At 38.3% G+C, this 26,984-nt stretch overlaps 1 protein-coding gene across 2 annotated transcripts; it reads left to right on the top strand.

The window, feature by feature from the left end:
* Positions 1-1,815: 1,815 nt before the first annotated feature.
* Positions 1,816-23,305, top strand: LOC117955151 (androgen receptor-like). 2 transcript variants are annotated; one of them, XM_034889392.1, is made up of 8 exons: positions 1,816-3,187; positions 8,147-8,298; positions 8,487-8,603; positions 14,359-14,637; positions 17,557-17,701; positions 21,460-21,590; positions 21,701-21,852; positions 22,739-23,305. In XM_034889392.1, exons 1-8 carry the CDS (start codon positions 2,046-2,048, stop codon positions 22,895-22,897), a joined length of 2,277 nt encoding a protein of 758 aa, XP_034745283.1. In that variant the 5' UTR covers positions 1,816-2,045; the 3' UTR covers positions 22,898-23,305. The 2 variants fall into 2 exon arrangements, with proteins under 2 accessions (XP_034745283.1, XP_034745282.1); XM_034889391.1 differs by having other exon boundaries at positions 8,484-8,603.
* The last annotated feature ends 3,679 nt before the right edge of the window (positions 23,306-26,984 follow it).

Below are 26,984 nucleotides of genomic sequence, written 5' to 3'. Positions count from 1 at the left end.
GTTTCTGGCCAAGTTTCTAACTTGGGAAGCCAGGAGATCTGACAAGCGCTTCCCAGAAAAACCTTGGCCTTCAGCTGTTGTGGCCATGGCTGCAAAAAAGCATGTTCCAAAAGCTGATGGGGGCACTAAAAGTAATGGTGAGTTTTTTTTTCCACAAACAGAACTTCTTCAACCGAGGAACTCCCAGAAAAAAATGCCGGAGATTCTATTTCGGTCTATCCTAAAACATTGGAGCGCACGGTGTGCACAGCCATGTTGCAGTAATGACTGTGCTGACTAGTTTGAGTTTGGTATGTGGCAGTCTAGGAGAAGTTGTAGTGGGCTATGTGTGAAATAGTACAATACAAACATGAAGTATAACAGGATATGCTGACAAATATTATTGAATTAAAAACAAATTTGGATGAATAAATAGATGTAGGATTTACACACACACACACACAAACACACACACGTATATATAGTACATATATGCTATATATGTACTGTAAATATATATATATATATACTGTATATATATATATGTGTGTCTTTTAAAAAAACCTTGGATTAAGACATAACAAGACTTTGCTTTGAGTAATAATGTGAGTCTGATATGTTTTTTCCACAAAGCGTTCAATGACCTTGTTGAAGATTACAACTACTCCCTCTCCCTCATTGAAAAGTCTGAATCTTTGCAAAAAGTGTTTATTTTAAAAGTTATACTGGACCCAAGCTGTTTAATCCATTCTTGGTGTATGCTTAGTGGAGGCTTTAAGTTTCCACATCACATAAAGTTGAATATTAGGATGTTGTGATATCACAAAATCCTTAAATAGTAGGACATGTCGTAAACTTAGAAATGAGGTGTGGAAAGCAACACTTTCCTCCTTCAGCAGATGAGTGTGAAAACAAAACACAGATTTGCACACACATCTTCCAGCACAGTAAAGGCCAAACATTAAAGGGAGTTTAAGGGGATAGCAAATAAGCCCTGGATTCCCACAATTGCCCAAAATTGATTCTCAATTTCAATTTGTGGTGACAACTCTAAAAACGTTGCTTTTCTTAATATTTCATGGATGTAAAGTTTCTGACACACTAACCCCAAGTGTGCCAGAAAAGTTGCTAAGAACACACCCAAGCAACATCGACTTGTGCGTATACGTTCTGCAAGAAATAGGCAATACAGTTGCTGAATTGGTCTTCATTTCAGATCGCCAAAAGTCAGTTACAAAGATGGAACACACTCAACAGACTCGAGAACAGACTCGAGACTCCTTGCCAGACTGTCCGACGGCTGGTAATCGGGTTGGTGTGTCAGCGCTTTAAACATCTCTGATCCATGTCAGATAGAAAATATGTTAGGCTACAGTAGGCTACATTACTGAAAGTACTGTTTAAAATGAAATCCCAACTCATATTGATTAATCCAACTCAAATAAAAAATGGTATTTCTCTTTTTCGCTGATTATAGGCCTTCTGGAGTCTGACTGTTCTGGTGATGACAGACCTTAGCAGATGTTAGCAGGTGTAACATCTGTATTGTCTGAATAAGTGACCACTGGTCTATAGCATCATGCACACTGTGGGGCACTGTGAAAAAATACTCTGTAAAGTGATATAGCTACAATCATTCTTTACTTAGGGAGAAAACAGAAAGGACTGAAGAGTAGAGTATCTGAATGGGATATAGGCTCGAGGAGTCCATAAACATGTGGGATACTAGGCTTACATGATGCGTTTGCTTTACATGAAACATAGCTACAAACGTAAAATTCAACTTGAAAAAAAATGTAAAATTATTCAACGCTCTGCTTTTGTTTCAGCGGGAGAAAGTGCTCGCGTCTGACGGATAGGATATAAAGTCCTCACCTGATTCCCTTCCCATCAAACCTAACTTGAGCCAATCGCTCTGATTCTGAGGATCTCAGTTAAGGAGGAGTTAGGGACTGCTGTAGCTCCCATAGGACCTTTACCAAAACAGTTTTTACCCAACGTGGGGGTGGAAGAGACCTTTGTCGTGCAAAGTTCGGTCTCTTGGCCGAGTAAACACTTTCTGGGAAATGAGCCAAACTAACCGACAGTTATCTCGGAGCAGAATTTGGCTATGTGGGGAGAACAGAAAGACAGGCGACGTTGTGAGCGCTCCCAGCATGGCGCTACAAGCTGAAGAAAGTCGGGTCTATTTTACTAAAAACTCAAGAGAAAAAAGTGTCGGTGGGCTGATAGAACCCGACAGTATGGACGCACACCTTTACAACTCCGGACACATTAGTCCACTAGCCTGTGACATGGAAAAACCCTGCTGCCAGACAGCTGGTGCCCCTTATGAGGAGTTGTTAAACGCTGAGTGCCGTGTGGACGACAGTCGCTCTTTTTCTGCCTGCGCCACTATCTCGGAGACAGCCAGGGAGCTGTGCAAAGCTGTGTCCGTGTCGCTGGGACTGAACGAAATGGACGCTGCTCTGGTCCCGCGTGCCGCAAACGACCATATGCGAGGAGACTATTTGTTCGGAGTCGGAGCCGTGCCTCTGAAGTGTCCCGGACCTCAGGGTGCTGTCACCGAGTACACGTGCCCCGAGCGCTCTCTGCACGACCAGAAGCAACTGGTGGAAATGTTTAAAAGTCCAGAGACTAATGCGCGTCTTCAACACCTTACCTCCACTCGGACATCTGTGGATGAGCAGAACTTTACACTAGTGTGCGAGGCTGATGACACGAATTCAGAAGAGATCGATCATGTGGAGAGAGCGCGTGCCGCCTCTTGTTCTTATGCCACATCAGCGCCGGGCAACTTGGCCCACTTCGGTCAGACGGCCACAGAGCGACCGTGCCGGGTTTACAAATCCCCCGATGAAGCGCTAGACTTTGGGGAAGCCATGGAGAACAAGTTCGGCGGTTATCAGCCAGAACAATACAACGTCAAAGTGGAATGTGAGGACGCCGGTGAATCTGCAGGGGCATTGTGGAGCAGTAATTACACCTTTAATGAGAAGTACAACACTCAGTGTTGGGGCTCGAGGCAATGCATGGATGCGCAGAGCACAGGTGCCAACAGCGCGTTCATATGTAATCCATACGAGAGGAGCGTCATGCGCCCTGAGCAGTGGTACCCTGGCGGGATGCTGAGGCCGCCTTATCCCAACCCCAACTACGTGAAGACTGAAGTTGGCGAATGGCTAGATGGCGCCTGCAATGACACCAGGTCAGCAACAATAATAAAAAGAATACTAATAATAAGAAGAGCAGTGTAGTAGGCCTATGTGATAAAGAAGCTGAAATAACCTAATGTTTAGAGAGCAGAGGATGAGTTTGTTCTAACTTCTAGAACACATTTACACGCTGACCCTTATGTCGTGCTACCCATCTCCACCTTGACCGCAGTTTAACTTCTCCTGACCCAGACATGAATGTTAAGAGTCTGGCATCTGAAGAACTCCCACATAAATTAGATGTGTTTTTTTTTAGTGTAGATTAACAGTTTAATGGCAACAAAATGCAACACTTTCTCATAATATAACCTAAATGTCATCATAGATCTGGATAGATTTAGACTCTCATTCTGCTTTAAGAAAAAGTTGCCTTGCCTTAAAAAAGGTATTTTAAAAAAATTTCTGGAAGGTATTTTTTTCACGTACATTTATTCTACACTTATTTATTTTTATTTAGTTAAAAACCAAATGTTAAACTGAACAGACCAAACTAAATCTTCTACAGCATTGACAAAAGTGTATTTGACGACATTACTAGGCTGCTTTTAATAAATGCTTTGCAAAATTAAGCTCATCAAACTGAAGTTGGACTGCATTTTGAAACATATGTAGGAATATATTTTTCTGGTTCACATCCTTGACATTTTAACGATCTGAAATATTTAAAACAAAGTTCCGTCTGATTATATAAGAGTGGAAAGAGCCCTTGTTAAAGTAAATTTTCAACTTACATGTTCTTTTATTTTGAGTAATTCCCCATTATAAAGTATGGCCTTGTGAAAGCTAACAGTGTAAATAAAATGGATAAAGTAATGCTATCTGTAAGATTTGTTAAACATGAAAAGCAATTTATTATTATTTCGTCCTTGCATGCTTTTTCGTGTAACATAAAGAAACATTGTTTTCAGGGTCTGCAGCACCTGCTCAATACATAACATCCATTTGAACATGGATGAAGAAAGTGTAATTTTATTCTTTAATACAACTATTTCACAATGCATCCAGTGAAAATATGCGTACCACTGAAATGTGTTTTTCGTCTGCTGATATACGACTTTGCTTGCAAGCATAAATTGAGGTTTCATGTAGGAGAATATTCTCACTGAATTGTTGGATTATTGTCATAAATAAGTGAGATTTGACTTTACAGAATACACAAAGAATTACAGAAAATAGTTTTTTGTTTCCAATAGGTTTGGAAGTGGAAAAAAAATCGGTGACAACTTCAGACGCATGCAATTTTACACATGTGTCCGAAGCTTTTCACATGCTTTGTTAGTGTCGTAATGTTCTAAATTATTTGCACGGTCGTCCAAATGTGAGTGTTGCCTCCAGGAATACAAAGGCCACAGAGTGGACATGTTGACTGACGGTCACGATGTACCATGTGTACCCCAGACCAAGGCGTCATGCTTTTCTCCAACAGTCTGTAATTTCACTGGGCTGGTGAATCATTGATGATTGTTGACCAGATAAATATAAAGGAACTGCTTGAAACACATGATTCCTTGCATAGATTTGCTTCTGTTTGATTGCCTCATTTGAGAAAGATGACACCATTGGTGGCTATTTGAGCACAAAAGTGCCATCCTCCTCCAAACCAAACAACCACATGGGTTGTTTCTGTTACTAAATAAGAAACATCTAAGCAAGGAATATAGATGAAACAGTATTCAGTGGTGTACTTAATGTGAGGACACAAAGAAACAATGTGATCTAAGTTTTTCTGTTTTCAATCAATAAGACATAAAGCCCTAAACCTGCTTTGCGTAATGGCAAAATGGGCATTCTACTTATATTTTTATGGTCATTTGCCTTTATTGAATATTTGGATTGCAATAGGGAAAATAGGATTTGCACTGGGAACGAGAGAGAGACGATTGATCATTGACAGATGTCCCGAACCAGACCTCTGTCTCAGATTATGACTTATTCAGTTCAGACATGGCGAGCAGGATGTCACCATTGCAGAAGCTTAAAGACACGGGAGCTCCGAGAGGTACAGGTCTCCTCTTGCTTAATACCTCAAGTCCTGCGGCTTGTTTCAAGAGGCACGTTTACTGGATTGAAATCAGGGAAATTGGGGCAGCTCGGGTATTACAGCGGTGGCCTACTAATGGGAAGGTTGGCGGTTTAATCCCTGATCCTGCAGTCCCTTGTCGAAGTGTCCTTCGGCAAGACACCAAATGCTGCGCCATCGGTGTGTGAATGTGTGTGAGTGTTTATGTGATGAGCAGGCTGCCCCTTGTACGGCAGCATCGGCCACCAGTGTGTGAACGGTGAATGGTTCCTGTACTATGTAAAAGCGATTTGAGTAGTCGTTAAGATTACAAAAGTGCTAAATTACAAATTGATAAAATCATCGACCTATAAGGTTGTTTAGGTATGAGAATGTGTTGCACATGTGAGGATTTTTTTTAATAGGCTGCATTGCTGTAGATGAAACTGCCCAACAAAACATAAAGGAGTTAAAATGAGCACAACCACAAACATTTAGAGCAGTAAAATGCAACAAACGCATTAATGCAGCAGTAATGTTAATTCAAAAACATCATATATTCAAGTTTCAAGTTCATTTTGCTGATAATACTGTTGCTTGAGTAAGGTTTTGAATACAGGACCTTCACTTGAAGTGGAGTGTTTGCTGCTTCAACTTGTACTGTAAGTGAAAGATCTGAATTCTTCTTAACCATTGCATTCAGGCACAGCTGGTTGAGCGTACATAGCATGGCAGTTATGTGTAGTTTGGTTTGAATACTGGGACTCCATATGACAGTGTGGCCACATTGGTCACAATTTTTCTAATTGTAATTGTCAGACACAGACAGTAATTAATCCATCTTTAACCAACCAGAATGTAAGCATTTAACATAGAGCAAAGTGAGAAGTGGACCTTGTATGCCTCGGATTTGGACTCAACAGTTTGTGGAGTGAAGTGAATTATATCTAGTTTGGACTGGGAGCAGAGCACATAAGCTCAACAGTGAGCTCAAATTTCACAGAGAGGAATGCAGAGTACAGGAATTCATTAAAGAAAGCTTGCTAGCTAGTGATAATATTGGTGCATTTGCAGTATATGATTGATCACCCGGCCCTCTGACTAAGAAGCAACTGCATGCCGTTACTTCTCAAATGAGTAATAACAGATGGTGGCCCAAGGATAAACTCTGATACACAGTTTCCAAGCGCACAAGCTTGCTTCGTCTTCAAAATCTTCATTAATGTCTTTTAGTTTTAGCAAATAATACAGAGGCAAACAAATAAAATGAAACAAGCTGAAGCAAATCTGTGCAAGAAAGCAGGTATTTCGAACAGCTCTTTGACATTTATCTGAATAAAAATCATGAAAGTAGCTTTTTATCTAATACTGTTGTGGATTTTATCCTATTCAATTGTTGTTTTGTTCTATTTTTATTTTTATTGACAGATTTTATTTAATAACAGTCCTGCAACCCTGGTTCTACAATCTAAAACACTTAGAAAAAGTTTTCCATTTTAAAGTTTATTATAGAAAACTATTGATATTATATACAGACAATATAACCCACAGAGGTAATAATAATCCTACTACTCTGCTGCATTAATCAAATAGCATTGTTCATGAGCAATGGCTTCAATTCGATTTCACTGACATTTACAGTTGAAAACCATTAAAATGTGAAATGACCATTTAGGTATTTAAAGACATTTTTGAGATGTTTCACACAAAATGGTTTGGCACCAGTATAATGTAATAGAAAACATTTATCTGCATGGGTCAGTGAATATGTGTTTCTGCACATAATTTAATTTTCTCTTGAGCATCGTATGTCTTTATATTTGTTATACAATAATTTCTATTCTTTAAATATATACATTCCAAGGGTGTGGCTACACATGAATTTGATAATAAAATCTAATATAAATATTAAAGCCAATCTACAATATTAGTCTATATAAATCTGATCATTTATAAAGAATAATCAGTATTCAAGAAACTTCTAACCCCTATTTATCTATATATTTAGAACATACAGTAAAAATCATTTCCATGTAACACCAGTGTCCCCATTTGTCTTCTAATTCCCTTAATGTGACCCAAAACCAGCCAGGACACAGTTCAGCTCCACCCTTGTCTCTTTTACAGCGAACCTTGATATCTTAGTTGCACGTCACCGAGGCTACGTTATGTCTGAAGCTTTTCCAATCTCTCTGTGTTCAAGGCTGAAGCTCCAACCCCCCCCCCCCCATCTTGGCTGTGTGGATGGCGCTGAAATCTTTCCCACACATGTTTCATCCCGTCCTCCTTAAATCGCACACTTGAGAGGCCATAGCACGGTTATGGGGAGGGAACAGTAACTGCTCTGGGGTTACAGTTTGCACAGTATTTAACAAGTAAAAGGCAATTACTGTTTGGACTTACTGTGGTAAATATGTTTAGGCTTTATTTATACTAAAATAGGATGTATTAGTTTCACAAGATAATAAAACCAAAATACAGACAAGTGAAATACCTAAACAATGAATAACAAGAAGGGAACTCTGAGACCACGGACCTTGGCCAAGGCTTTATCGTCATCTCGCATTGTTAGCGAATTGTAGTGAAATGTAATATGTGTTTCTGCCCTGGGATTCTGATCTTCTACCTGGCCCATGCTACACCTTACCACTAAGTTCCATGAAAATCGGGCTGGTAGTTTTTCCGTAATCCTGTTAACTTTCTTGGCGGGGGTAGGGAAATACTGTAAAGCGACCCAGTGGGGAACTTCAACAATTGCCTCTAATGAAAATATATAATGATAATTATATTATACATAAATAATACCAGTAAACAACAATCAAATGTCAGTCATCAACAGAGGATCAGTAACGTTTTATTATTATTATTATTTTTTTTTTATTAATCATCAACAAGTGTGTTTTACTGTAGCCCTTCATGGTTTATAGAAGTCCTGTTTCATGTTCAACTGCAGGTTCGAGGTTGGCAGAGAGCACATGTTTCCCATGGAGTTCTTCTTTCCACCGCAGAGAATGTGCCTGATCTGTTCAGACGAGGCATCTGGCTGCCATTACGGTGCGCTCACCTGTGGCAGCTGCAAGGTTTTCTTCAAAAGAGCTGCAGAAGGTAGAAGTTAAAGGGGGTCACTTGAGTTGTTCTACATTGATGCTTGCACTCAACAGCTAAACCTGTTGCCTTTTCTCTCAGCCGGAATCACATTTACAGATTATGTACTGTACATCCAGTGTTTAATAATTTAAATCATTCAACAGATGTTTGTCTACAAGTAACCTCTGGTTTCTGTGTCCAAGTAGGCAAACAGAAATACCTGTGTGCGAGCAAAAACGACTGCACCATTGATAAGCTAAGAAGAAAGAACTGTCCGTCTTGTCGGTTGAAGAAGTGTTTCGAAGCTGGAATGACTCTCGGAGGTAGGATGGATTAAAATACTAAAATCTGCTTTTTTTTTTAAAACATTATTGTTTTTAAATTTTTTGCTGCGGTTTGTTATGGTGTTACTGATGTTAGTATTAGCTGCTATCACCAGTTGCATTTCACATTAGATAGAATGGGTGCAGTATGGACTATAATAAACACTATGCACTACATACAGTATGAACAAAGCACACTACAGAGAAAGTGAAGCCATAAAAGTGAAACTATTCATGGTTTCCCCAAGACCAAGTACTTTAGTCTCTCTGCACTGCACATCTTAGCTGACTCTCCTCAATTGCAGCATCATCACAATAGGGGATGTTACTGATAATCAAGCCCCTGACTGAGCTGCCATGCAATTTAGACCTATCCCATTCACTTCTCCTTACTGTCAACCAGACCTGTTCGTCATATAAGGCTGTAAAGATTGACATGTAGCGGACTAATTTTGGTCCTGTGTTCAATTTTCACTCTCTTCCATTTTCTCATTCTGTTAACGGTGAAAATTGTGCAGGAAGCACAAAGCTGACATGAGACATGTGAATTAAAGCAGCAGACATGCTGGTAATTTTGCCACCAGTCACTGACAAACCCATGGAGGGAAAATGGGATCTAATGCTGCGATTGTAAGTATAAAAGCACACCTTTTCTAGCTGTGGTTAAAAAGAGCCTCCTTTTACTTATGTTCTCATCCTGGATATGTAATTCACTGGCAGAATTTCATAGGAAAATGACAATCATTTGTAGAAGTGGAGGCAGAAAAATTAGACATTTGGTCTCATTATACCAGAGGGCTTTTACTCAAAATACTTAAAGGAAAATATCTGAGTGATAAATACTGAAAGAAACTGTGGTTACTAGTTTGACTTATTGGATTTCTTTTTTTGTTTTGTTGGAAAATCTCAAAAATTAACTTGAAGTCATATAAATTAAATTATAAACCTTGTGTTGTATCATTCTGTTATTTATTTCACACCTCGTAGTTTGGGTCTAAAGATAAGCAATGTTGCAGAGTTATTAATTTTATCCACAAGTAGAAGCTGAGCAGGAAGGCTACTGTTGCCAAACCATGATAGCTGTCTCATTCTCCAGCTTCTGTTTCACCACCAGCAAGGGAAAGTTAGTTAATGATTTACACAAGCTGGCACTCTCCTCCAACTTCTTAATGGAAAAAGGAGAATGCAGCGAAGTAGGACTGTCCTGGCATCAGGCGTCAGTTTAAATATATCCCTTATTCTATTTCATTTTTTATCTACCCAGTTAGTCATTCTTGAAGAAACTTTTACCTGCTTTAAGTGCAAAAGAGTATTGACTCAATACTAAGATGCTTGTGAGTCACTGAACTCTCACTCCACGCAGCTCAGGGGCAGCATTGTGTGTCTCATCTCAGTGGTAATATTAGGGGGATGCTATCAGACCTTTATTGAGAAAGTATTGGTAATATAATACAATATACCATATAGTTAAAGTTTACTGCAATATTAGAAAAAATATTGCAAAGCAATAAGGGAAACGGACATGACGATGATAACAAGCTAATAATTGTGTATTACAGGCCAGGGCTGTAAAGCATTATTTGGAATGTTGATTAATTAATGATTATTTTCTTGATTAATCAATTCAAATTGCTCATAACTTAAAGAGAAGGAATTTACAATAATAGAAAACAGAAAACAGCTGCAAATCCTTACACTTGAGAAGCCGGACCCAGACAATCTGCGATATAATTTCTTCATAAATAACGGAAACAATTAACCATCAAAATAATGCCAATTCATTTGCTGTCAATTAAGGAAATTAATTAAAAGAATAATCGTTTCGGCTTCGGTGGAATAACAGGCTATTTACAATCATTTAGTGTGATGTTAGTGTAAAATGTTAACATGTAAAATGTTGTTCCTAGTTAATCGTTCTGTTTGGTGTTAAGCTGAACATAGCCCTATAACCATTTCTCAGAGATAATGGCTCTGGCATTTCTTAAGTCACTGGAGTAATGTAACAAGTGATTTTGCATTCTCAGACAAAACTACAATTTATGGTTTCAAGTCAATATTCTGGCCTATGACATATTAAGTTTGAAGTGAATATTAAACTTTTTAGTGGTCACTACAAGTTCTTGTACAAACTATACTCATTACTAAATCACATATATTGTTTGCAAAAATAAGTTTAAGTATGCAGTGCACAGATCCTATTAGAGATACAGGATGTTAAGGATGCTTTTTCCCTTTCCTTTATTGTGTTATATGTAATTTTTCTGTCCATTTTTTAGGTTTACAAAGTGAAGAAGTCCACCCAAAAGGGACAACACTGTTAACAAACTGCTCCAAACAGCTCTTTTGTAGTCCAGCCTTTACTTCCGTGACAAAAGCACAACACTTGCTTCACTTTGTAACAGACGTTATTGCTCGCCTAGCTGCTAGTTGGGCACGCCCTCAAACCAAGCGAGTTAGACCAGAGGCCCGAAGAGTTCAGATAGTTGTATCGCCATGTCCAGGAGACAGTGCGGAATTAAAACGTTACGTATGAAAGACTACTTTGTTAACATTTAAATAACGTAACACTCTGAAAGGTCTTGGTCCAGTCTAGGTTGCAAAGCTGTGTTTGGTTGTTCTGCCAGCGTTTCGGGATCAGACTTGGGTTTGAATGTGTATCGCTGAGCCGAAGCCTTGGTTAAAGGCTGAAGCGGGTTTGTTTTGGATCACACTAGCAATCTTGTCAGGGCCCGCCCTACGCCCTGCTTCTGACTGGCTATTAGTCCTTACCTACAGTAGGTACTGTGCATGTGCAACCCCCATCAAAGATGGAATAGAAGAGAAATATATAATATAGTGTGTTTTTGTAATACTCAGTTAATATTTTGCGTGTGCATTTATGTTATCTTAGTTTTAGTTTTGTATGGTTAATTCAGTGTTTGTGTTTATCTACATTACACACTAATGGCCTCTTGGCATTGAGGAAGTGTTCAGTGCCATACATCCAGATTGGATTTTTATATAAATAAATGATTTCTTTAATAGGGATACATATGCCTAATGTTTTATATTTGTGTTTATTTGCATGTTTACTTTAAAGTGGATATATGTGACTTTCAGTTCGCTTTGGACAAAAGCCGTATTGTTTTCACCGCACCTGCTGTGCAGAGCTTTATTGCCTACTGTATATCACTGAGTCAGCGTTACCGGGAGGGCATACGGTCTTGATGAATATTTTGCTCATACAGAAAATCATTTGTTTACAATGAAAGAATAAGTTACAGATGCATTGTTGCATTTCAAGTGTTGCATGCAGTAACTTAACCTATTTTCGATGTATAGTGAGCTCAACCGGGCATCACTGTTACTGTGTCACAAGCCAAAGCATTAAGAGATTGTTGTAGCAACCAATGTAGTTTTGCAACGTGGTTTTCACACATTTCATGAAACCCAAGGACACTACAGAACTACAACCTCTCACAAACCATATAGCTAAATAAACACAGATTTTCTGTACTGATACAAATACAGAAGAAATTGCCCACTGGTCATGATATGAAGAAGAAGAAGGAAATAGTTTATGAAGAAGAAAGTGACACAAGACTTTATGGAAGTTTTTTTTTATCAGACCTCTCACTTCTCTCTCTTCTTAGAGTCAGACTCTCTGACACATAGCTCCCTCATTCCCTTCCAGAAACACAACTTACATTGTTGAGCTAACGATGTAATGACATCTACAACCTGGACACCAAAGTGAGAGTAAAGTGGGATCTGTAAAGGCACACATTGCAAAAAGGCATTTCAAGAGGCAGAAAAAAGTGTGAAACTGACCTTCGTGTTTTTTCTGCAATCAAGTCACACCTGGCAACCTAAAAAGATAGTTAGGATAAAGATGGTGATTATAATGGGGATGAGACGGGTAATGACATAGAGGGAACAGGAACAAAAATGTGAGTATATTGAGGAGAAAATGTGCAATAAATTTTACATGTGCAATTTGAGTGAAAATGGGCTTGAAATGGATACGTCTGCAGCTTATTCACTGGAGGTCAGTTTTAGCTGGAAAAAATCTATGATTCTGATGCCACAGCTCCGTGCTGGTCAGCCAACGTGTACTGACTCTTTATGCAGTTAGTTGACCACATCTCCACTAATTCATTTTTCCTCTCAATGTAATCTGTGAGGGGAAACAAAGGCTGTGCTTAAATCCAAACATTGGATGTCAACCTCCTGTTTCTATTGGCTTCAACTCAAGCCCTTGGATTTTAAGGTTAGCTCAACCCAACCTATTTACACGGTACTCTGCAAAGATAAGATGCCTGCCTGTGTCACATTTGATAATCCTGGGGGAATTTTTAATTAACCATTTTTATTGGAAATGTTTGTCATAGGATCAGACATGAAAATGTGAGACTTGCCAATTATTTTCTTTTATAATCTACAATTGTCTTTCAACCCTGATGCTTTTGACTTAAGTCGTAGCTATAACTGGCAATTCAATATTTATCCGACTGAAGTGGAAAAGCCGGGCTGCCGTTTTAATGAGACATTCTCTACACAGAAGTTGCAAGAGGCAATCACATTACAATTAACCGTTACTTTTTATGTTCAGTCAAAATTGATAAAATTGAGTAAAAAATTGTTGCCTCATTCTGAGATATTGATTATCTAACATTCTTTTTTAACCTCTTAAAGCAAAGACAGATTGATTTGGAACAACAGAAATGTTCTTCACTGCAATAAGCACATAGTCACCATTTATGTTTGACTGTCACTCACTCTCCAGCACAGCTGTCATTCTGAAATTACAGGCTGAGCTGAAGCTTAACAGTCTCTATAACTTGTGGAAATAAAAAAGTCAGATATTGAGTGCAGTGAATGGTTGGTGGGCTTAATCCTGATAGTTAAAGAACCAACTGTGTTTGGCAGCTGTTTAACAGAATATAATTACTTTTTTTCTGGTTGTATCACTACTTACGGTACAAGGCAGTCTATTCTCAAATCAAAGACCTGGCTGGCTCCAATTTAGTTTGTAAGTGCAGGTTGTCATATGGAGCAGCTGCCTCAATAGTTTCAGCATTTGTGGGAAACAAAATTGCAGCTTCGTCATTGCCCGAGACAGAGCAGGAATTTTTTTTTTTAAACACAGTATTTTTTGTTGTCTCTTAATCCGTATATGCTTTGGCGTGCGTACGGGAAAAAAAATGTACACCATAAAAAAAACAAAAAACATCATTTATACATCTACATCCCCAGCGGGGTCTTATTCATCATGACCACAGGCCTTTCCATCAGATGAGGCTCATCTGTTTTCTTTCAAATGGAATATGATTCAATATCTTTGACAGTATTAGGAGATCAGTCTGAGTATTGTTGGGTAAAATTGATATTACCTAATATACACAGACCTGAGTGCTGACAAATACAGTATTTGTACTAGTATCTATGATTGTAAAAATGTTTTGAAAGGGAAACCCTGTGGTATCATCGCTGGAGCATTGGCTAGTCATTGTGCACACCACATTTGACTGTAATAGGAAGATTTTTAAATCAAAAGGAGAATATGCACCATGGCTCCAGAGACAAGTCTTTAGAGCAAGGACAGCTGGATTCAAAATCAATCAGATATGCTGTTTAGAATGATTTGCAAGTTCCATGCAAGGCTATTGGATTGGAGATTGAAGACTGGGCTTGCTTGTTAACTGGTTGTGTGACAAAATAGTATACAAAATAATAATACATTAACTGATTCTAAATTTCTTGCTTTTGATTGTAGCACGTAAACTGAAGAAGATTGGCCAACAGAAAAACCCTGAAGAGGATCATCCTCTTCAGGACCCTTCAGATGTCATCCAGAATTTCTCTCCAAAATCAGGCCTGAACTTCAACTCCCAGCTGGTCTTCCTCAACATCCTGGAGTCCATTGAACCTGAGGTGGTGAATGCAGGGCACGACTACGGCCAACCAGACTCAGCTGCCAGCCTGCTCACAAGCCTCAACGAGCTGGGAGAGAGACAACTGGTCAAAGTGGTCAAATGGGCAAAAGGATTGCCAGGTAGGACACTAGTTGAGGATTTCAACATCTGAAAATGTTTTTGAGAATATTGCGGCACAACCAGGCAAAAGTATACACCACAGGGGATAAGAAAGCAAGACTAATGCAAATAGGAAATAGCAATGATACAAGTTAATTGATTAACCAATAGAATACAAAAATAAAACAAACAAAAAAGATAGAAGGCAATAAAAACTGTTCCAAAAAGTGTATGCAATAGGGCCCGGATAGCTCAGTTAGTGGAGCGGGTGCCCATGTGTAGGGGATTGCTCCTCAGCGCAGCGCGCCCGGGTTCGGCTCTGACCAGCGGCCCTTTGCTGCATGTCATTCCTTCTCTCTCTCTCTCTCTCTCTCTCTCTCTCTCTCTCTCTCTCTCTCTCTCTCTTCCCTTTCATGTCTCCAGCTGTCCTGTTGAATAGAGACCTAGCAATTCCCAATAAAATAAGTGTAGATAATAAAATAAATAACTAAATACAAGTATAAAGGCACTGACTTAAAAACTTGCCTGAGCCCCCTTTTGCTGCAAAAGCAGCTTTAAGCCTTTGGGGGTAGGTCTCTACCAGCTTTGCACAGCTTTGCTTGCGAGGGATTTCTTCTCATTTTTCCTGGCAGATTTGCTCCAGGTTGTTCAGGTTAGTTGGATGACGCGTGTGGACAGCAATTTTCAAAGAGTGTGTGGTGTCTGAACAACAGTGCTGGATGATGTGTTGAAAGAAAACCGCCTTGACACTGTTTCCTGATTATAAAGTTTATTATATCAAAGATTTGGCGTCAATTTCAGCTCTGCAGAAGCTTGGAGAGTGGTAACCAAATGAACACACTCTTTATATAGGCTACGTTTAGGTCACATGTTAGATAACATATAGTTTTTGCTAGGGGGCAAACCAAAGATTAGCCCAAACATCCCTTCCAAAGTTCACTCCAACTGATCAAAATACAGTGTAAACCCCCATGCATCCACAGTGATACAAGTTACAAATCATTAGATATTATAAGTGCCAAAGATTCTCGATCAGTTTAAGATGTGGACCATTGCAGAACATTAACCTTTTTTGTTGTTTAACCACTGCTGTGTTGCTTTAGCCTTTTTCTTTCTACTGAACGGAGTACTTTCTCCCAAACTTAAGTTTTTTAGCGGACTGAAGCAGGGCCCCTTGTAGTATCTGCCTAACTCCAGACTAGGGCTCCACAATTAATCAAATCTTAATCACGATCACGATTTTGACTTCCCACGATCAAATTTGCGTAATCGAGCGATTTTTTTAAACGCCTCATTTCCACGCTCCGTTTTTTTTTTTTTTTGCATAGCGCATCTACCGCTCCGTAGTGATCGCAACATCTTGTCCTGTCTGTGTTATTCAGACAACAGCAGTGCTAGTTGGTGGCGGTGCTAGTTAGCTTCTGTTAGCTTCTGTTAGCTCACAGGCTCTAGGGCGCGAGTAATATTTTTCCTCTAGGACGCACCGCATCCGCTGCAATGTTGTCATGTTGATATGGTTTAATTTTGCATTACACGACCCATTTCTTCTGTAAAGCTGTGCCTTTGTTGGATCTCTCCTTTGCTCTTACTCTCCACGCGGCCCCGCCACACAGTGCCGGTCCACACTTCTGACATTTGTCTACAGTTTTAATTTTTTTATTAACACAGCTTTGTTAAATATGAGGGGCAAACCTGTATTTGTACCATTGTTTCCGCGGGTAACCCTGCTATTGCAGCGGCCACGGCGAAGAACACAGAAGAAGTTATTGAATGCAACTAACTTCAGTTGGTAAAGTAACAGCGTGTGAGACGGAGCTGCTGGACCTGGGCCAGAGATGTGAACCATGGCCAGAATATCATAGTTCATAAAAATGCAGTGCAGTGACAATACAGACATTTTCATACACACGACGTGTGTATCCCCCGTTCAACCCGTGCTGGACCCGTTCATAGTGAGTCAGCCGTCTCTCTGTGCCTATGTGACAATACAATTTGTTTTGGTTAAAATCAACAAATAATCGTGAGAACAATCGTGATCACAATATTGATCAAAATAATTGTGATTATCATTTTAATTGGCCATAATCGTGCAGCCCTACTCCAGACATTCTTTAAAAAGGTTTTTTCCTTTTTTTCAATTTCTTTTTTTCAATTTCTTTCTATAACTTTCTAGCCAACCTCCATACAGGCCAGCTTTATGCAAACTGATAGTGATGGTTTAGTGTTGCACCTACACTTAACTCTCAGTCACTGAACACTGTAGCTCCTTCAAAATGAATGTTGGATTGTTAATGACTTCCCTCACAAGTCTCCTTCTTATTTGGACGCTAAGTTTTCCTAGGCAGTGCCTGTTCCATTTATAGGCTGTTGATCCAACAGTGCTCACTGTGACATCCAAGTCATCTGATATTATTTTGTTGCATTTTCATAATTCGTTCCTTTCTATTACTTCATTTCTAACTTCCTTATAGTGCTGTTTAGTCTTCAATTTTACAGCTTTCCTTTAGATTTGCAGTCTGACCAATTATATTTCAAAATGTTATTTAAAAAGAAGAAGAGTGAGATATGTAGGCCATACAGTATATATTAAACTTTTTTTATTTCACACTTGCTTTGACATCGTAAACATGTTTTGCACATCCCAATAGAGGGGACACTTTGAATTAAAGTTCAGATCAGCTGTGTGTGTGTGTGTGTGTGTGTGTGTGTGCGTGTGTGTGTGTGTGTGTGTGAGAAATAAAGAGGGGGGGAGCAATCAGCTGTTTTTTCGAGAAGGGATGTCAATGAGGCATAATGTGGTCGGCCCCCCATCCCTGCTCTCCCCAGTTTAGGAACCAATGCTTTAATGTAAATGTACTGTTACTGTACACAGTTTTATGGTTCTGTTAATACAACATATGAGATATAGTGTTGTGTTTAATGAAGATGGTTGTCTGTAGGTTTTAGAAATCTCCATATGGACGACCAAATGACCGTTATTCAACACTCATGGATGGGGGTGATGGTGTTTGCCCTGGGATGGAGGTCCTATAAGAACGTCAAGGGCAGGATGCTTTACTTCGCCCCAGATCTAGTGTTCAATGAGTAAGTACAACTCTTGAATTTAATCATGTTCTCCAAAATGATTTCATCAGGGGGTGACCAATGTGCTGTGCTCCTCCTTGTATATTTAGAGGCGATCCCCAGTGATTAAGCTGGGGATGTCGTACATAATACAGACATCCGTTTTTTCCCTCTTTCATCTCTTTCTCTCACAATAATGCTCTCATTTGTGTTCCTGCCCATGCACACTGGTGTTTCAGTTTTGAAGATTACACATGACAGACAACAGTGGTTAGCAGTGTTAGTGAGGAATAGTCTTGTTTAGTTCTGTCACATGTTTACTCTCGTAGATTTGGGGAAGTAGAAAATGTAAGTTTATTTATAAATCAATGAGTATTTCATGTAAACTGATGATATACAGTACAAAGAATGTATTACAGATTATATTTTTAAAAAACTATATAAAGTAATAAATACATATGTCTTTTAGAAGTTTGGTGCTGATAAATACTGCTTGTAGCAAGCTTTTATTATCATGATATATGTATTGAGTACAATAATAGGTCTATGATTATGACCAGATTTTGAAAAGCCAAACCCGTGTTATCATGTCCATGCTGCATATCAAATTTAGTTGTAATGGGTCCAATTGTGCAAAATCCTTCATGATAGATGTAATTTTCCAGATGCAAGTCTTCAACGATAGAACAGGTGGATTGGTCTGTCACATTTAGAGAAAATGTATCTCTTTAGTTTATTTTACCACCTGCTATATATTTTTTTTTAATGCAAGCTTCAGTAACAATATATTGTAGGATCTCTGTGGAATTTGCTGGGCAGGAAACCCAGAAATAAGAATTTCTATTTATGAATATAACTAAAAGCCTAACTGGAATGTTGCTGGCTGCTTCTTTAACTGTCAGGAGAAATCTGGGCAGGGAATTAAATGGCAACCAAACCTAAACTGCTCATTTGAAAGGCGGTTCCCAGTTCAGATTGTGTAACTGTGTGCGTGACTGAGTGTGGCACTGCAAACTTTCACTAAATAAATGAAGCTTTAAAAGGGTAGTTGTTCAAATTAACCATGTGTCAAGTGTCAGGAAATTTCAGAATGAACTAATGGCTTGAATAGTTAATTGTATCTCACATTGATGGCACTATTCATAAGTGGATTACAAAAGCCCATGTTACAGCATAGAAATGTACGGTCCACTAAACTTTACCGTCTAAACTGTTTTACTGAATAAATGAGGGAGGTCCATTAGTGTTTTGTGTTGTTGACCTTTTTGCAGTTTTTACGCTCCTTGAATGTAACATCATTATCATAATGCAAAATAGCAGCAAAGCTTTCAACAAATGTGTCAGTCCAATCCAGTCAGGTAGCATCATTATTTAATACAACATCATGGAGCGAGCACACTGACCAGATTTAGGTTGATTCCTGCAGCAATCAGTAACAGCTATAGTTTAATGCATTTTCTACTAGCAGCTGCGTGGAGAAGGGGCGGGGTAGAAGGCTTGTGTCATGTGGTTGCAACAACAGTGCTGTTGTCATAACTTAGAATTCTTCATGGGAGAGACAGAAACCTCCCACTATAGCTTTAACCTCAAGTAGCCAAAAAACTGAATCCTACATTTCAACTAAGTCAACTAAATAGTGTCTTCAGTTAAACCCTTTTTGTCCATAGTAAATGGACATCTTTCAAACTCCTACCTACCACCAGTTTTTAAATCAGGTTTGCTGCGAGACAAATGTAGTCCCCAAACCCTTGAAAACACTGATAACATCACAATGGCATTTTGTCAGACTTTGGAAAGCTCCCTTCATAGCCACAGGCTGAATGAATAATACTCTGTGATGAGGTGAGTGTGAATTCAGTGAAATTCCCCTTTAACGATTTGGCCGGCTCTCCATGAAGCAGCTCTCTCAGTTGTTGGCTGTGCCTGTGTTGCTGAATGCTGCACCGGACTGACTAGCGGAACACATTATGTTGATTGGGATTCTTTTATTCCAACAAGGTTTCTTTTATCCCAAATGCAATAAATGTGGTAAACAAACTACACCCACGGTAAAATTTAGATATTTTGTTATTTATTTATCTGTTTTATCTTGAAGACATGTTTTGCATTCGTACTTTCTTGGGAGAAACCAAAGTGAATTTTCCAGCCTCGGCTGGACAATAAAGCTTATACTATTGTAAGTCTTATGTAAATTTTAAAAAGTGTACACTGACTGACTGGATTAGAAAACTGCTTTTAACATATTACATTACATGTCATTTAGCTGATGCTTTAATTCAAAGCAACTTACAATTGCTATATGTGTCAAGGGCCACACGCCCTGGAGCAGCTACTGTAGGAGTTAAGTGTCTTGCTCAGGGACACATTGGTTGATGTACCGCAGTGTGATTCAAACCCAGATCTCCCACAGCAAAGGCATGTGTAATATCCAATGCTCCACCACCACCATGCAAACTTTCCTTGGCTCACACTTCTGGCCACACTTAATTCAGTGATGTAACAACAGGTGTTTTTCTTTTGAAAGAAGCTGAAAGAAAATACATCTTTGTGAGCACTGGGTTTAGAGCAGGTAGGAAACATCACCGAAGCCCAAAAAGATTCAAGTCGAATGTTTCAATAACTATAGTTATAATTAAAGGGAAAATGTAGTTTTCCTTTGATTTTCCATAACCTTTGCCTGAGTCAAAACCTTCCTCCTGGAAACTAACGAAGAAAAAGTTTCATATCAGGATAGAAGTCAATTTATTCGGCTGCTTTTTAAGGTGTGGTGGATCAGTAGTTCAGATTTTGAGCTATGAATTAGGGCTTGTGGATAATTTTGAAAGGTAGATAATTTAAGCTATTTGAAAGAAATTTGAGCATAAAATGTTAATGGACTGTAGTGCTCCTTGTCATCTTTTAAATTAGCTGCTTCCCGTCTCCTGCCAAGCCGAGTCTATCCTTTAAGAGGGGCAAAAAACCCGACACAGTCATCATAATTGAAGACCAAATTAAGGAGTGATTGAAAGATTGTTGGGTCTTTTCATTGAACTTAAAGTGCTGGTGTACTTATAAACCTCACCTTAAAAAAAACCACCACAATCACATCAGGCATACATTTCTCTGGTTTACAGAAATGTTGCAACAATTGGAAAGTACACTGGACTTTGTACTTTATTCACTTATACGACCACATATGTGAAACTGTATTTGTTTTCGGAGAAATGGGGAACATTCCACTCTATTCAGCTCTATTTCATTTCTATCTTTGCAGCATAAGAATACAATACAAACTTTCTCTTTAATCGTTTTCATAATTCATTAAAGACAGAACTGTTTCATCAGACTGGATAGAGATGGCAAACTTTGATCCCGGCGCCTGTTCTCCCACTCGTCTTCTCCCATGCTTGTTAAAATAACTAAAGATTTTTCAGGCATGATGAACATGAAATATCCAATCACCTCTTATAATATTACATTAGAAATGACTTAAACATTTTACTGAACTTTATAGCCAATTATAAAGGAAGAGATTAGTGTGATGTAAAGGAAATATTCTAAACATCGCACTGCAAATGTCAAAGATCACATAGCAGGCATTAGTATTGTTATAATAATAATTCACTGCCAATGTCCCCATTACACCATTAATAGATATGGATCTAACCTCTGACATTCTTTCCTCTTCAGCAGCTATTCATTACAGAATAAATGCCCAAGGTGTAAAGTAATTTATTCCTTGCCCTATTGTGATTTGAACATTTCCATCATTTCTGGTCCTGACCTTTTTACATCTGCAGACATCGGATGCACATTTCCTCCATGTATGAGCACTGCATACGGATGAGACATCTTTCACAGGAGTTCCTGCTGCTGCAGATTACTCAGGAAGAGTTCCTCTGCATGAAGGCCTTGCTCCTCTTCAGCATTAGTAAGTATTGTCCTGTGTGCTGAGCTTCAAAATGTCAGAACAAATTGTTTTACTTCATTCCATAAGTGGAAATGCGGGTAGTCAAAACATTTTTTTTCTGATGTCATCAGTTCCCGTCGAGGGTCTCAAAAGTCAGGAGTGCTTCGATGAATTGCGTCACACTTACATCAACGAACTCGATCGCCTCATTAACCATCGTATGGCGGCCAATTGTCCTCAGAGGTTCTACAAGCTCACCCGACTCTTGGACTCTCTCCAGATGGTGAGATACACTGTTTCTAATGATTTTAAGACAATGTCACAGGTACACTTCCTTATGGAGTTTATGGAGGCATGGAGTTTGTGAAAGCTGAAGACATTTGAACATGTGGATGCATTTGACTGAGTTAGACAAGCAAGAAAAAACACTAAAAGAAGAATTCTACAAATTTACTTAAAGAATTTCTTGGCAATGCATGCAATTAAATCACAGGGGATGCTGTGTTTTTTTAATAGCACACAGAAAAAGCAGCATTCAAGCTCAATATCAAGCCGAATCTGACCTTAAAATCTAAAAACTGTACTTAAGGGTAGAAATACAGAGCCCCAAAGGTGACATGGAGGAAAAAAAAAACATGTACTAGGGACAAACTCTAAACTCGAGATCTCAACTTTCATGGACAAAAAAAAGAAGACGAAAAAAATGTAGTCTGGGGACGAACACTAAACTTTAGTTTTGTTTTTTTTTCCTCTATGAAAGTCGAGATCTCAACTTTCAAACTCGAGATCTCAAGATCTTGGAAAAGTGTCTGTCCCAGTACATGTTTTTTCATTTGAATTAATTAATTCATTTTCCTCAGTGTCAAAGTAAAGATCTTGCAAATAATTCTTGTAAAACAAAGTCAAGAGTCAAGATCACGCAAAAGCATCAGTTCCCAGTACATGGTTTTTATTACTTGTTTATTTTCTTTCCCCTTCCATGTCACCTCCAGGGCTCCGTACAGAAACACCAAGATTATGTTACTATGATTCTCCCATCTTCTAATTCTTACACTAGCTGTGTGTAATATATATTTTCATAAATCATGTTTCCTGAGTTATTATCACAACACAGCTTGTAGTTTATTGTATTCAAACAATGACATTAATTTGTACTTCTTCTGTTTCAGACAGTAAAGAAGCTCCATCAGTTTACATTTGACCTTTTTGTCCAGGCTCAGTCGCTCCACACAAAGGTCAGCTTTCCAGAGATGATCGGAGAAATAATCTCAGTACATGTACCAAAGATGCTGTCAGGTTTGGCTAAACCAATTTTGTTTCATGAGTAGACAATTTTTTTATTTATCAACAAGTGACTCATCGTTGCTGCCTCCGTAAACTTTAATGAAGGTACTCTTTCTCCACATATTCAGTCTGACCTGTAACAATTATTTTGTTTTTTGAGTTCTTTTGATCCTTTTAGCCATAATGGAGATTGTTCAGAACTGCTAAAGTGCTGCAAGGCATCACCTGTTGACAAGCTCTGCTATTTCTGAGTGGAGAGTTTGTGTTTTCAGCCAAAGCACAGACACTACTTTACATATGCATTAAGTCATGATTAGGTTTTGCATGTGACCTTGATTATGCATACACTTGACAAGGAAAATAAATACTAAAAAAACAAAACCAAGATATGGCCCAAAGAGCAGATGAGAATTGGATCACAGAAATAAACAAATACTTTTTTACCAAAAACTGTTTTTCTGAGTGCTGCCTTCAGGTGCACCTATAAAAGTTCTTACTTTTTAAGAGTGATAAATATAACTTGGGAGGCATTTAAGTGCTTACGTGCCTTAAAATCAGAAAGGTGTCATAATTGTGTTTGTTCTGTTTCCTGTTTTATTTTGGTAGTCTGTTTTTTCTCCCTAGTCATGTCTTGTTTAACATCCTGTCTTGTGTTTTCCCGCCTTTTGTGATTGCCTGCCTCAACCTGATTTGTTTCACCTGTTCCTCATCCCTAGTGTCACCTGTCCCTTGTGACCCTGTGTATTTAGTCTGTGTGCTGACAGATATGACATGGGAGAAAAAATAGACTACCAAAATAAAAACAAGAAGCAGAACAAACACAATCATGACAAAATGTAGACAAACTAACTTTCTAACAGATGGGCAAGATCCATTGCTGCGACAATCACTGTAGATATAGTAGTCAAGTATTCAAGTTGTAAAACACAAATTTGATGTGCTACATCATACTTTGTGTACAGTGAACCTAAAATATATACTGGTGCCATGGAGGAAAGCCTAAAGCCAATCATCTAAACACTGCCCACACAAAGATGACACAGAGCTTTATTAAAATCTGCAAAGAATCCCTTTACCCACAAGGTCTAATGTGTGGACATTTGACGTCTAAATATAAACTAAATAGTGAAATTAGTCAAGTAGAGTACTACTTACTGTTATGGAAATCCAAATATGTAATGATTGATTACATCACTTACTACCACCTATGGGCTCACCTGCCTCTCAAGTGCTTGAAGTACATGCGCGCCTGCTCTACCACTGGACCAACCTTGCCACCTCGCAGCTGTATTTACTTACATTCAACTGAAGTGGTTTGGAGAGTAACTGAAAGCAGTGGTAGTATATTTGTTTTTATCTGGCAGACAAAAAAACTGCGTTCATCCAGTATTCACTTAAAATCATAATTATTGAAGATTCACAATAAAGTCAAAGACGTGTGTCTTTGGAAAGCACAGTGGACGAGATAACAGGTCATATCAAGTCGTAGGACAGGTGTTTTGTCTGGCAGCAGACATACAACAACAGACATCAACCTGGTCATCACTATCCACTCTTTACTACTTCTGAAATCAAATACTATACATAATCAGTAATACAATTCTTATCAAATACAGCATGGTGTAACATTTTAACTACATGAAAGAAACAACTTATGAGTTATACTGTAAACTGTAATTGGTACATTGCCCTTGTTTGACTGAGCCAATGCAGCACCATGCAGACAGCTCTAGAACACACTGCATGCTTATTGTCTTTCTGCACTTAAAACCCTTCTCCTCACATTGGCAGCAAATGTGTAGATCTGTTTTCTTAATGATACTCATTTAAAAACACTAACTTATGAATATGTAGAGGGCAAATTTGTTAAAGCAGTTGAAATTGGAGAAACATTGACTGATAGTTTTTTAGGAAGATTTATTTCTCTGAAGCACAGCTACAAAACTATTGGCAACTTATTATTCATAATGAAACTTTATCACACCATGCCCCTCTGTGCATGCTAAACTATGTATGTTTACATATAGTCCCTTCAAAAAGTATCAAAATCCCCTTTAGATAGTTTTTGCATTGACTATAAAAATATATAAAGGCACAGGCATGTGATAAATTACAAGCTTTAAGCAAAATATTATGATAAAACTACACATAGCACTATCCCTGATAGAGAACATGATGTTGACAGCATCGTGCTGTGTGCGGCGGGTTGTAGCAGCAGGAACTGGGAGTCTCCTAGGGACATGAGAAGAGTGCATGGCACCAAATACAGACAAGCACTGACTCAGAACTTGATTCAAAGTGCCAGCAATCTTAGATTAGGGCAGTAATGTTACAACAGGACAACAAATAGAAACTTACGCCCAACTTATAACTGGAAGGGCTTCAGATGAAGAATGTAAAAGTCCTTGACTGGCCCTGCCAAACCTCTGAGATAAAAACCAAGAAAGAAAATCTGTGGATGCCTTGAAGATAACTGATCAAAGACACTTGAGTAAAACTGTTGAAAAGTATTCATTTATAGGGTTGACTTCATTGAACAGTTTTTGTATTTTATTTAAAAAACATAAACCAAAGTGGTGAAACCTAAGGCACTTTGTACATACAGCTTGGTCTACTTAATGCAGAGTTTAGATTACACTGACATGTATGTGAACCACAAGTGTAGCAGATCAACTTGTTTATGAAAATCCAACACAAACCAAACTTCAAATTCAATTCTGTGGTAGACTTCATTTTGCAACAATGTTTTATAACACTGTAAATTCAACACTTTTTAAACAATTCAATATTTGTAGATGCATGCATCATGTTTTTGTGTAACTGTATGCATCATTTTTAGCTTTACACAAAGCAATGCATGGGCATCCATGTATCTCTCCAAGTACATGTTTATTCTATACTGACTGACAGCGTCATCATTATTCAATGCATGGGACATCTGTCAGATACCATTTTGTTGTACAGTGATACGTTGACTATAACAGTCAGTTTCACAGTGTTTTGTAACTGATATATTCATTCAAGTTCAATTGAGTGTTTAGAGTACTTCATTTGCAGAAATGAATGTTTTCATGTCTCCATTGTGACTTTTTATACAATATTTGCTCTGTAGACAGAAATAGGGAAGAAAATTCAAGTTCAGGTGGTCCATGAGACTTAACCCCACCATAACAGCTAATTATAGCCCACCCTGACACTGGGATAAATGTGTCTTCTGTCATTTGAGAAACTACACATACTTTTAATTAAACATGATAAGAACCCATATTTTAGCATGTAAAAAAACAGTACAATGATTTGGAATATCAGTATTTTCAGTAAGCTCATAATGCCTAATTTTTTGTCATATCAAAAAATTCTGAAATAGATATTTATTGAGCCTTCTTACTTTTCCTGATTGCACTATGTTATAAGACTGTTTATCCTCCATATTAAATCGGGTTTAAATATGTTTGTTTTATGCTTCTTTAGCGTTATTATGCATTTTACATGGGGAGTTTGAAGGTACTGCCAGTGCCAGTGGCCACACACCTTAATGAGCCACTTATTTGCCATGTACATTTTTAATACTAACATGATTTAATCACAGTAGGCTACAGTGTTTGTATTATGTCAATGGACAATGATGTACTGCATTACTAACCTGGTTCTTTGTAAATGCTACAGTAACTGTATATATTGATTAGTTTAATGTCTGTTTTGGTGTCCAACACTTGACTTTTAAAGTCATCTCTTGTATGATTTATGCGTTTTGTGACTTGTGTTTTTTTAATGTGTGTTTTTGAAGGGGTTAAGCTGCATCATCTTTTAAAGGTAATTAAAATAATTCTGACTACTTTGTTTGAAGTAATTGTACAATATACAATTAGTAAAGTAATGGAGATGGCATTTCAGCATTTTAACTCCAAATCCAAAGGGTTGTGTCATCTTTAAATGAAAAGATATGTTGGGAACAACTCAGATCTTAATTTTATTTGTTTGGATGCTACCTTGCATAAACTGCATAAAAGCTAGTCAAGAGGGAAATGAAACATGGAAAAAACAATGACATTAATAACACTAAAATCGTCACAGAACAAAAAGCTAGTAAGCATGATGCCGTTAACTAAAAAGTAGAACAAATATTTAACC

The sequence above is a fragment of the Etheostoma cragini genome, chromosome 13 (assembly GCF_013103735.1).
Source record: "Etheostoma cragini isolate CJK2018 chromosome 13, CSU_Ecrag_1.0, whole genome shotgun sequence".
Lineage (NCBI taxonomy): Eukaryota > Metazoa > Chordata > Actinopteri > Perciformes > Percidae > Etheostoma > Etheostoma cragini.
Note: the sequence above shows the minus strand (reverse complement) of the source record. Positions and strands in the feature narration are given on the sequence as shown.